The sequence below is a fragment of the Rattus norvegicus genome, chromosome 13 (genome assembly GCF_021556685.1).
Source record: "Rattus norvegicus strain SHRSP/BbbUtx chromosome 13, alternate assembly SHRSP_T2T, whole genome shotgun sequence".
Lineage (NCBI taxonomy): Eukaryota > Metazoa > Chordata > Mammalia > Rodentia > Muridae > Rattus > Rattus norvegicus.
Genome location: NC_141546.1, coordinates 86,235,847 through 86,246,796, shown reverse-complemented (window position 1 = coordinate 86,246,796; position 10,950 = coordinate 86,235,847). Strand labels below are relative to the sequence as shown.

Below are 10,950 nucleotides of genomic sequence, written 5' to 3'. Positions count from 1 at the left end.
TTCCCATTTCCCCTTTTCCCTCAGTTCCTCCTGCTCTGACCCGACCCTCTTGGTATCTATAAAACTGCTAAACTCAAATGAAGACTGTATATAAAATTCCAGGTAGGAAGGTAAGCTATGGTGGGACCTAAGGGAGTCTAGAGGCAGTTTGCTACCTCTGAATGGCAGGTGGGCAGATGGGCCGGAGAAGACAGTTAAACATGGCCGATATAGACAGCCTTTCCCAAGCATGAAAGTCTGCTCATTCTGTGGGTTAGGTTGGTCCCTGAAAGGACTGAGGCTTAGAGGCCAGATCTTCCAGCTCCCCAAATTGGCCCTTCGGGGAGCTGCCTGGTCTGTAGTACAGGAAGGGGAAGGGGCCAAAGAAGGCGTGGCAGGAAGGAGGGAACTGTGGTCAGGGAACTGTTCGTGGGTACAGCTGTGCAGCTCTGTCTTAGCGCGTGATCACCAGCCCCCAGCGCTGCAGCCCCCGCCCAGGATGATCCCAGCGGTGATCTTGTTCTTGCTCCTTTTGGTGGAAGAAGCAGGTAAGCGGAAGGCTTCCGCAAGCGTTAGCTGGGCTTGAGTGTGGGAATCTAGGGCAGGAACTGGGGATAGAAGAAGGCTGGGCGTGTGGGCACAGGGCTGAGGCAGATTCCGAACTTAGCCCTGTTAGGTCCACCACACCCAGACACTACCATTATTTCCTTCTTTATTGTCCCCTTCTTACCTTTCATACTGACTTTCGACCCTATGTAAAGAAGGAGTTTGCCAGGGGTATAGACTGTACAGCAATGGAGAGCAGCTTTAGGAAGGTTCTTTTCTTGATCAGCAATACCATGGGATGCTCTGTTGGGAGCTGTTAACTGGCTCATTAAATACAAAACCCTCTCTATAGCCTAGGGCTTGTCTGTGCTCGGGAGTAAGACAGGGGAGTCAAAATAGAAATGAATACCATTTCTGCGAATAGTGAGGGCCATACCATTCTTTGAACTGATAACGCAGTCTCATCAGCTGAAAAGAAAAAGCAAGAGTAGCAAAATGTAACAGCTCTGAGGTTCTAGTCTGCCAGCGAACTCCCCTCAGTATCACTTACTGTGGGGTCTGTCTACCCTGGGAGAATGTCAGTGTGAGCGGGGACTGGTGTAGCCCCAGCTAGCCTTGAAACTCCCTTTTTAGCTGAGGCTAACCTTGATCCGAATGCTGGGTTTATAGGTATATACCACCATGCCCAAAAAGGAGTTTTGAAGGACACTACTGATTGCTTTTTGCAGAGGTGGGGTTAAAGGTTAGGGAAACAGAATGACTGGAGAGAAGGGGCCCAGAGAAGAGCACAGACTTTGGGAGCAGGAAACCTGGATTTAAGTTCCGATCTGTTGCTTAACTCTGGCCCTGAGTGTTTCTTAGCTTTCCTGAGTGCCTGGGTTCATCATTCTATACAATGGTGAAATCGATGTTTCTTTCCCAGGGTAGTTTTGAGATTTACGCAATATCGAGTGTGCGAGCGTTATAGAACAAAAAGAATTTTACCAATCTTGGTATCTTGACTTCTGTGGAAGTGGGTAGGGCTACACCATTTTGTCAACCGATAAGAGGACAGGCAATGTGGAGTGCCCGGTCTTAGAGACTCATGCATCAGCTGAGGAATGCAAAAAATGGGGAGGTCCCAGCAGCAGGCTGACATCCACCTATTGTACCTGATAAGGCCGGGAGCAGTCTCTGGAGCCCAGATCCCGTCCAAGCATTTGAGGCAGGATCTCTCACAGCCCAGGCTGGCATCATTCACAACCTTCCTGCCTTAGCCTCGGATGGTTGTATGGGGCTACCATGTTCAGTTCCTGTGCCCTTTGTTTTAATGGTTTTCTGGTTTTTGGGAGGAGTGCTATTTGTTTTGTTTTTATCCTATTGGTGGTGTTTTTTACCCCCTGAGACAGGTTTTCTCTCTGGGTAGCCTTGGCTGTCATGGAACTTGCTCTGTTGACCAGGCTGGCCTCCAGCTCAGAGATCCACCTGCCCGCCTTTCGAATGCTGGGATCAAAGTGCCACCACCAGAATTTTTTTTTTTTTTTGGACAGGATTTCACTCTATCCTAGGCTGGCCTGGGCCTCACTATGTAGCTCGGACTGACTTCAAACTCATGGCAATGCCCTTTCCTTAGCCTCCTAAGTGCTGGGATTATACAACCACCACTTCTAGCTGCTGTGTGATTTTTTTTTTTTTTTTAGTTGCACAAAGTTCCTCTCTTGAATGCCTAGCATGATTAACAGGGCAGAATAGGGGGAGGAGGGATGCGTATTTTAGATGTAGTTTGTGGTCCTTCCTTTGAGCTGTGGTCACCATCCAGCTTCACATGCAAAGTCAGTGGCATCTATGGAGCCTGGAAAAGCAGTCACTTTAATTTTGGTTTGCTTTTTTGGTATGGTTAAGTGTCTGGTGAGGTAAAAAGAAGTAAGGCTGAGAAGATGACCAATAATAGAGTAATTCTCTTCCCCCCCTTCCCTGCCTCACATCCTTCCTGTCCAGCCCTCAGCCACAGGTCACAGGACTTAGCAGAGACATACTCTTGTGGTTTCTCTGCTGAAATTTGCCACTATTTCTCTCTCCCCTCCCCTCCCCCTCTGGGCTGAGGTGTTTTTTTTTTTTTTTTTTTGTTTTTTGTTTTTTGTTTTTTGTTTCAGCCCAGTAAACTCCAATGGGTCCTTGAGGTAGGCAAAGTGATGCCAGAGGAACCGCAATACTGAAAAGAGAGCTATGGGGTGGGTAGAAAGGGAAGTCTAATAAACCTAAGTCCTACTACAGCAGAACCTTTCATGCTTCCTGTCCTACTACTGTCGTGGTCTGAGGGGCAAGAGGGGAAACAATAGTCTAGAGAGGGAGTTAGTTTCTTCCCTTAGAAGGGCTCCCACGAGGGGTTGGGGATTTGGCTCAGTGGTAGAGCGCTTACCTAGGAAGCGCAAGGTCCTGGGTTCGGTCCCCAGCCCCGAAGGAAAAAAAAAAAAAAAAAAAAAAAAAAGAGAAGGGCTCCCACGAGGCCCTGTTCTACCTCTTTAACCCCTTTCCCTTCCCTGAGGGACGGCTCTCCCCTTCCTTCTACACTGGGTCCCATGGGTACCCTGTATCCCCTCAGCTGCCCTAGGAGAGCCGCAGCTCTGCTATATCCTGGATGCCATCCTGTTTTTGTATGGTATTGTCCTTACCCTGCTCTACTGTCGACTCAAGGTAAGGCAGGGTGGGGTGGTCTAAGAACCAGACCCAGAAGTGGGAGGGAGGATGTGGGGAGAGGAGGCAAGAAGGGGAACCAGAGGGGTTCCCCATGATTTGCAGGGAAAGGAGATGGGCCTCCAACTTCTCCTTTGCTGATTGCCTTTCCCCCACTCCAGATCCAGGTCCGAAAGGCAGACATAGCCAGCCGTGAGGTATGGAGTCTCCCACATCTGCACACCAATGTTTCTTTTCAAGCTCTCAACCTTCCCAGGGCATTAGCCTGGGGTCTGATGCCTCAGGGAAGTCTCGTGTCTTAGGTGTTAATCTGCACCCTGCCCCTTGCCTCAGGATGGGTAACAACCTGCAGCTGAGCTGCAAATAAAATATCCAGACAGGAAATAATCAAGTACAGGCGTGTGGGTTTCCCGCCTTTGTGGACTGTTAGCTAATTTGGTCCACGAAGGCAAAGGGAGCAGATATGTTGTTGGAAGCCCTGTGAGTATTGAATGACCACACTGGTACCCACTGTCAGTAGGCAGATCAACTTTATTTAGGGTGATTCAAGGCTTATACAGCTTTGGGGGACTGAGAGCAGGGACGTCCAGGATGGACAAAGTCATTGGCTGGGGGCTTAGGCATACGCATGGGGAAGCATTTCAGGAATCTCAGGTTCTGGCTGAACAAGTTTTGTCAGGAGAAAGGAAATTGGTCCTATAGTGTAACTGAGGCTATGTGACATTCCTCAGATAGAGGCGCGTGTGTGTTTGTGTGTGTGTGTATGTGTGTGTGTATGTGTGTGTGTGTGTGTGTGTGTGTGTGTGTTCATGTGCTAACCTTGCCAACAAAGGGAGTCTCCCATATTGCACTGAGCCCAGAGCTTATATCCCATCATGGTGGACTTCTACCTTAATTAGCAGTTTTCCCACAGAGGTGACAATTAGTATCCGAGAGAGTTGCATATGGCACTGAAGTGCATTTATAGTCATATCGTAGGTAAATGAACAATGATGTGAGTGCTCCCAGCTTAAGGAGCTAACGTTGATCTTGACCCAGATACTCCCTGGGTGGGAAGGACAATGGTGAGGGCCTTGAAGAAGGTGGGTCTCTAATACCTTGCTCCCTCCATCTCTGCAGAAATCAGATGCTGTCTACACGGTGAGTGAACCTCATTTTATTCCTACCTTAGGGAAAAAGAGGCTGGGGTTGGGAGTGATTTTGGTAGGAATGGAGTCTGAGGTGGAAGGGGGCCCATGATGAGCTCATCGTCCTGATCATCCTTCAACTCTCCTGCAGGGCCTGAACACCCGGAACCAGGAGACATATGAGACTCTGAAACATGAGAAACCACCCCAATAGCTTTACAACACGTGTTCTCAGCTGCATTCCTTTTCCGCTTTTAATTCTCTCCTCGCCCTCATGATTGACGTGGCTGTGCTACCTCCGTGCTTCTGGAACTAGCTGACCTTATTCCCAGAACCATGCTAGGCTCTAAATCAATGTCCCCATATCCACCAAAGACTTACTCACTGACATTTCTCTTCTCCCATCCTCCTTTGCTTCATTCCTCTTTCCTTCCCTGATCCTCTGTGCTCACTAAACAATGGGAAGGGATTACCCCCCAATAAAGCTGCCAGAGATCACGCTCAATTCATTTTGTCATTTGTCACACACTGGCAGAGCTTGGATGAAGCATTCGGCCGGATAGTAAGGGTAGAGTTTTGAGTGAGGAAAACTCAGCTCCTGAGAACACAGGACCCTAGAGATACTTGGTTCATTTGACCTATGCATGCTGACTGAACCCGGATGAGAGGTGAGACCCTCGGTCCTGCGCTCGGAGATGGAGATGGAGCAGGGTGCATTCTCACACTCTAAACTCTGTGTTGGGAGTAGAGATGTATTTGGAGACATTAGAACCTGAGAAATTCCTTCTGTACCCAGTGTGGCTTGTTGTGTCTGAAAAATGAATCATGATTGGTTTGTGGGGAAGCCTGTAGGTCTAACCCAAAACAGTCATCAATCTAGATAGTGTCAATCCAGCATGTGCATGTTTGAGTTAGCATAGCTGAGAAGCTAGACATTCCGAAGGAATGTGATGACCAGCATCATGACAATATTCTAGTGGAAGATTTGATGAGAACTTTCAGGGGATTTGGGAGCAAGACGGACCTTAGAGAGAACCCAACAGAGAGGTAGGCAAGGCCAAGGGAACAAGTCAGATCTAAATGGGGGGAGTCATTTTCCATAAGGACTCCCCTGACAGTACCTGTCCTTTCCCCAGAGTCTCCAGGAAGCTCTGCTTGGAAATATTTAAACCTCGTTAGGTGCAAGCTGTTTCTGACTCTGCCTGCATTTCTTCCTGAAAGGCCCAGAGTTTCCAAGCTTACCCCTGTCAATCCCCTGTCCCAGACAACACACTACCGTGCATAGTGATTTATATTTTCAACCTGTTTTCCCATTGTGTCATTTTATCTGATTATTGACCTAGATAAGAAGTTCAGGCTCTTTGAAGTGTTAACTTGTCTAAGGTTATCTTGGAAGCAGGGACACTGACTTTCTTGTCTCTATACATAAAAAACAAAAAGTTTTTTATTATTATTTTATTTTATTTTTGTTTCTACATTGGTTAATCAAATGCTAGGAATTGAACCTAGGGCTTCACACATACTAGGTAAGGAGTTTCATTAAACTATTTTTGTTGATTTCCTTCGGGGGGGGTTGTTTGTTCCTTTTTTTATTATTAGATATATTTCTTTACTTACATTTCAAATGTTATCCCCTTTCCTGGTTTCCTGTCCATAAGCCCCCACTCCTCCCCCTCCCCCTATGGGTATTCCCCCCATCCATCCCCCTTACTGCCCCCCCATATTCCCCTGCCCTGGGGGTCCAGCCTTGGCAGGACCAAGGGCTTCTCCTTCCACTGGTGCCTGTGTGTTCTGTTTTGAGACAGGATCTTTCTATTTTGTAACTCTAGCTGGCCTAGGACTTACTATGTAGACCAGGCTGGACCTGAACTCAGAAATCCACCTGCCTCTCTCTCCCAAATGCTGGCATCCTTTTCCTTTTGAAAGTCTCTCTACATTTTCTAGGCTGGCCTTGAACTTGCTTTGTGGCTCAGGCAGGCCTTGAAATTGAGATCCTCTTGCTCCAGCTACAATTACAGATGGATTTGGAAGGGCCCAGTGAGAAGCAGAAATATTGAATGAGAAGAGAAGGGGAGTGGTTATGAATGCTGAAGGTCTTGAAGGAGGCTGATCAATTGGAAGACACTGGAGCCATTCCCAGTCTGTGGGAAGCTGAGTTTGAGATAAGATGTGAGCCAGGGTAGGTATCTAGGGTACTTTAAAATGGAGGACTGGGGGACTGGGGATTTAGCTCAGTGGTAGAGCGCTTGCCTAGCAAACCCAAGGCCCTGGGTTTAGTCCCCAGCTCCGAAAAATAGAAAAAAGAAAAAAAAATGGAGGACTGGGAATATAGCTCTTCTTTTCTCCCCTTCCCTCTTCCCCTTTCTTCCTTGATAGGGTCTTATTATATAGTCTAGGTTGGTTTTAAGCTCCTGAGCTCAAGTAATCCTCCTGCCTCAGTCTGCTGTATGCTGAGACCATACATATACACCACTGTGCGTAGTCATGTGAGAGATTTCAAATTTTATTTATTTATTGCTAAGGGTGGGAAGTGAAGCCACCACAGTATATGCTCAGTAGGCACCACTGAGGGTACCAGAGAGTACATTCAGAGCATTAGTTTGTACTGCAAGCATTTTTACCCAGTTGAGCCACTTTGCCAGCTCCCCTCCCCCATCAGGAGGGTTCCCCCCCCCCTAATTTTTATTACATTTATTTAGTGCAGTGCAGGTATGTCATGTCATGCATGTAAAGGTCAGAGGACAACTTATTGGAATCTGCTGTCTCCCTTCACCATATGGGTCCCCAGGAATTGAATCTAGGTCGCCAGGCAAGCAAGCACTGTTTGTTTGTTTGCTTGTTCTACATAAGGTTTCTCTGTGTAGCCCTGGCTGTCTTGGAACTCATTCTGTAGACCAGGCTGGCCTTGAACTCACAAAGATCCACTACCTCTGCCTCCCAAGTGTTGGGATTACCACACAAGGCTAAATTAGAGGTTTTGAATCAAGAAACCAGAGCACTTTGGAAGAAAGGGATTAGCCTAATCTCTTTATTATGGGATGGAGGAAACACCATGTTCCACAGGCTCAAAAGGAAAGCAGGGTCTTGAGTCACACTGCTGGGCTCTTAAACAACAACAACAATAACAACAACAACAACAGAACTCACCATCTTTTATAGAAAGGTGAAGGTGGAATTCTGAGGGTGACCCTTGTTTCCTATGACCCCGTGAAGGGATCTTGTCTGAGAGGATTTCATTCTTTTTTGGTTCTTTTTTTCCAGCGCTGGGGACCGAACCCAGGGCCTTGCACTTCCTAGGCAAGCGCTCTACCACTGAGCTAAATCCCCAATCCCGAGGATTTCATTCTTTTCTTGGGTCCACGTCCTTCAGTAAGGCTACAGAATCATTCACATGGGACATTTCTCGGGTTTGGAGACAAATTACAGGCACCTACTCTGTCACGTCCATCACTTGTTTCTTCAATCCTTTCTCTACCCACGACACCAAAACTTGTCTCCTTCTCCTTTTTGAAACATATTTCTTATTCCTTCCTCCTTCTCCTCCCCCACGCTGCTGCTTCACCCAATGATCCAAAGACAGAAGAGGCACGAAGTTTAACTCCTTCCGAATTTATTGGAAAAGACAAGCAGAAAGTCGGGAGAGGGACTCCAGCGATGGCCAGTGGGTCAGCTGGGGTAGGAAGACGAGTCCTGACACACCTCACTTAGCGGCAGGAGCTGGTTTCTCCTCGGGGCTCATTAAACGGCTTAAGAAGTCCATCAGATTCGTCCCAGTTCTCTGGACAAAGGGTGTCAGTCTCTCCTGTGCATTCTGAAAGTAAGCCCTGGAGAAGGGAAGGACCAGAGATTAGTGTGGAGGGCCCTGCTCACTGACAGGGTCTTTGTTGGTGATGAAGGTCAGAGCAGACTGACTAGGGTCCCCAAATAATATACCCTGGTGTAACCTGGTATAGCAAAGCCTGTTAGAGGGGAGGGGATAGACCGTCCATGAAGCAGAGGATCAGACTCTACAGATTGGAGTCCAAGGTCCACTTCTTGCTGCCCCCATCCGGGGGAGAAAAGGATTTTTCTCCTTAATTTAAGTCTAATCTCTAACACCAACCCCTAAGTTCAGATTTCTGTGAGAACTGTCTTCCTCCTTGAAAGCAGTCCTGGCCTGGAGAGATGGCTCAGTGGTGAAGAGCACTGACTGCTCTTCCAGAGGTCCTGAGTTCAAATCCCAGCAACCACATGGTGGCTCACAACCATCTGTAATGGGATCTGATGCCCTCTTCTGGTGTGTCTGAAGACAGCGACAGTGTGTAATAAATAAATAAATAAATCTTAAAAAAAAAAAAAAGAAAAGAAAAAGAAAAAAAAAAGAAAGCAGTCCTGTAGCCCTTTGAGCTCTCTCCCAGAGAGACTTACTTGGCTTGGTTCTGAATCTCTGAGGGCTGGGCCTTCTCCATCAAATCCTTGCCATAGTCAGTTAAACTCTGAAGATACTGGCTGAACAGGGTCTGCACATCCGTCTCCGCTGCCTGTCTCCGAACCAAAGCTCCTACACAAACACATATCACAGTCTTTGTATTTGGATTGCCAGCAATGAATCCCCATCTCCCCTCACACTCCACAGGACCCACCCCAGCTTTCAGCCCCTTCCCCAAATTGGTGTGTCCTGCTAGGTATTTTTGTTGTTGGTGGTGGTGGTTTGGTTTGGGTTTTTGGACTTTAGTAATCTTCCTCTTGAGTCCACTGGTTGGCACACTCAGCTAGAGAAGCACAGAGAGTTGGGCAGCTAAGACTCTCTTTTTTTTTTTTTTTTTTAAAGATTTATTTATTTATTACATGTAAGTACACGGTAGCTGTCTTCAGACACACCAGAAGAGGGCACCGGATCTCTTTACAGGTGGTTGTGAGCCACCATATGGTTGCTGGGAATTGAACTCATGACCTCTGGAAGAGCAATCGGGTGCTCTTAACCGCTGAGCCATCTCTCCAGCCCTTTTTTTTTTTTTTTTTGGTTCTTTTTTTTTCGGAGCTGGGGACCGAACCCAGGGCCTTGCACTTCCTAGGTAAGCGCTCTACCACTGAGCTAAATCCCCAGCCCCCCCATGGTTTTCTTATAATGCTTCTATATTCTCAGCTAAGACTCTCTTAAGGCACCTTCTTTCCTTTGGTTTCCCCGTATCAAAACACTCACCTTCCAGGCTACAGATGGTGACCAGCAGTGCAACCATTGCAAGCAGCTTCATGATGGCAGAATGCGGCCTAGGAACAGTGCTGCTGGTGAGAAAGAACACTGCCGTCAAATGGGCTTCGGCCCCTTGTAGGGATCCCCAGACCTGGATGCTCGCTCTAACCTAGCTTCTTCCCTTTCCACAATTAAAGTCCCATCCTCTTAGCACGTGGCCCCCAGCGCTTGCTCCCTCATCATACCGGGTCTGTGTTGCAGTCCTTCCCGTCCGCTACTCCCGGCTTGGCTGGAGGTAGGGGCTATATACACATCTACTCCTTCACTCCCACCCCCATACCCACCCCACCCCCATCAGGTGACAGAGAGAATGGCAAGTCCAGAAGGGCAGAGATCATACTGGAGTAAACAAGCTTTAGAAATGGACAAAAGGACAAGCAAAAGGGACTCTTGCTGTCGCAGTGAACCACAGGGGTGTAAACTCTAGAGAAGGCCAATGTCTGCTTATGACTAATTCGTTTGGGATCAAGAATTGATGGACTTAACATTTTAACATGGCTCAGCGGTTAAGAGCGCTGACTGCTCTTCCAGAAGTCCTGAGTTCAATTCCCCACACCCACATGGTGGCTCACAACCATCTGTAATACGATCTGGTGTGCCTGAATACAGCTACAATGTACTCATATATAATAAATAAACAAAATCTTAAAAAAATTAACATTTAAAATAACATTATATGGGGGCTGGAGAGATGGCTCAGCGGTTAAAAATGGACAGATTTATATTTATCAATCAGGTAATCAGGATTCTAAGTTATTTTTCTGGAAAGCTCCAACATGAAGCCCCTGTCATCCTTACTTCATTATGGACAAAATTCACTTCCCCAACCTTACATCCCTTCATAGTGATTTGGCAGAGAGAGAGAAGTATTTGGGAACAGAAGGAGAACAGAGCTAGGCATAGGGGCACAAGTCTTTAATCCCAGCACTGGGGAGGCAGAGGCAGCTTGATCTTTGTGAATTTGAGGGCAGCCTGATCTATATAGTGAGTTCCAGGGCTGCATAGAGAGACTCCATCTTTTTTTAAAAAGAAAGGAAGGAAGGAAGGAAGAGAGAGAGAGGGGGAGAGAGAGAGAGAGAGAGAGAGAGAGAGAGAGAGAGAGAGAGAGAGAGAGAGAAGGAGAGGAGAAAAAAGAAGGAAAATAAATTGAAATAGGAGGTGGAAGGGAATGGGGGTTGTGGGAATATAGGTCAGAACAGGTACAGCTGACTCTGTCTCTTTTTTGAATTAATGTGAAATGAGACAGGAAGCGAGCGTGAACATCACACACACACACACACACACACACACACACACACACACACACACACCCCTCATAGACATACAAAGACACACAGAGAAAATCCATTGGAATTATTGCATTTGATAGGTTTTGTGAATAAAATTCCTTTA

The 10,950-nt window shown here is 47.1% G+C and overlaps 2 protein-coding genes across 6 annotated transcripts; one reads left to right on the top strand and one right to left on the bottom strand.

Moving 5' to 3' along the window:
• The first annotated feature begins 22 nt into the window (after positions 1-22).
• Fcer1g (Fc epsilon receptor Ig) lies at positions 23-4,830 on the top strand. Of its 4 annotated transcripts, none has more exons than XM_087580073.1 (6): positions 23-102; positions 438-527; positions 3,107-3,198; positions 3,360-3,395; positions 4,318-4,338; positions 4,477-4,830. In XM_087580073.1, exons 1-6 carry the CDS (start codon positions 78-80, stop codon positions 4,537-4,539), a joined length of 327 nt encoding a protein of 108 aa, XP_087436199.1. In that variant the 5' UTR covers positions 23-77; the 3' UTR covers positions 4,540-4,830. The 4 variants fall into 4 exon arrangements, 3 of the variants coding, with proteins under 3 accessions (XP_087436199.1, XP_087436200.1, NP_001124473.1); XM_087580074.1 differs by having other exon boundaries at positions 23-110; NR_175264.1 differs by lacking the exon at positions 438-527 and having other exon boundaries at positions 30-110.
• A 3,088-nt stretch (positions 4,831-7,918) lies between these two features.
• Apoa2 (apolipoprotein A2) lies at positions 7,919-9,777 on the bottom strand. Of its 2 annotated transcripts, none has more exons than NM_001429558.1 (4): positions 9,744-9,777; positions 9,508-9,590; positions 8,733-8,865; positions 7,919-8,149 (listed from the first exon to the last, which is right to left on the bottom strand). In NM_001429558.1, exons 2-4 carry the CDS (start codon positions 9,557-9,559, stop codon positions 8,026-8,028), a joined length of 309 nt encoding a protein of 102 aa, NP_001416487.1. In that variant the 5' UTR covers positions 9,560-9,590; positions 9,744-9,777; the 3' UTR covers positions 7,919-8,025. The 2 variants fall into 2 exon arrangements, with proteins under 2 accessions (NP_001416487.1, NP_037244.1); NM_013112.2 differs by having other exon boundaries at positions 9,508-9,587.
• Positions 9,778-10,950: the final 1,173 nt, after the last annotated feature.

What these genes read in the sequence shown, in the direction of transcription:
- Fcer1g (XM_087580073.1), top strand. Translation starts at nt 78, where the DNA reads ATGAAGACTGTATATAAAATTCCAG. An exon ending in CAGACATAGCCAGCCGTGAG is followed by an intron (nt 3,396 to 4,317) that starts GTATGGAGTCTC and finishes CCATCTCTGCAG; the next exon opens with AAATCAGATGCTGTCTACAC. An exon ending in AATCAGATGCTGTCTACACG is followed by an intron (nt 4,339 to 4,476) that starts GTGAGTGAACCT and finishes ACTCTCCTGCAG; the next exon opens with GGCCTGAACACCCGGAACCA.
- Apoa2 (NM_001429558.1), bottom strand. Translation starts at nt 9,559, where the DNA reads ATGAAGCTGCTTGCAATGGTTGCACTGCTGGTCACCATCTGTAGCCTG. An exon ending in CACCATCTGTAGCCTGGAAG is followed by an intron (nt 8,866 to 9,507) that starts GTGAGTGTTTTG and finishes GTGTTTGTGTAG; the next exon opens with GAGCTTTGGTTCGGAGACAG. An exon ending in GAGATTCAGAACCAAGCCAA is followed by an intron (nt 8,150 to 8,732) that starts GTAAGTCTCTCT and finishes TCCCTTCTCCAG; the next exon opens with GGCTTACTTTCAGAATGCAC.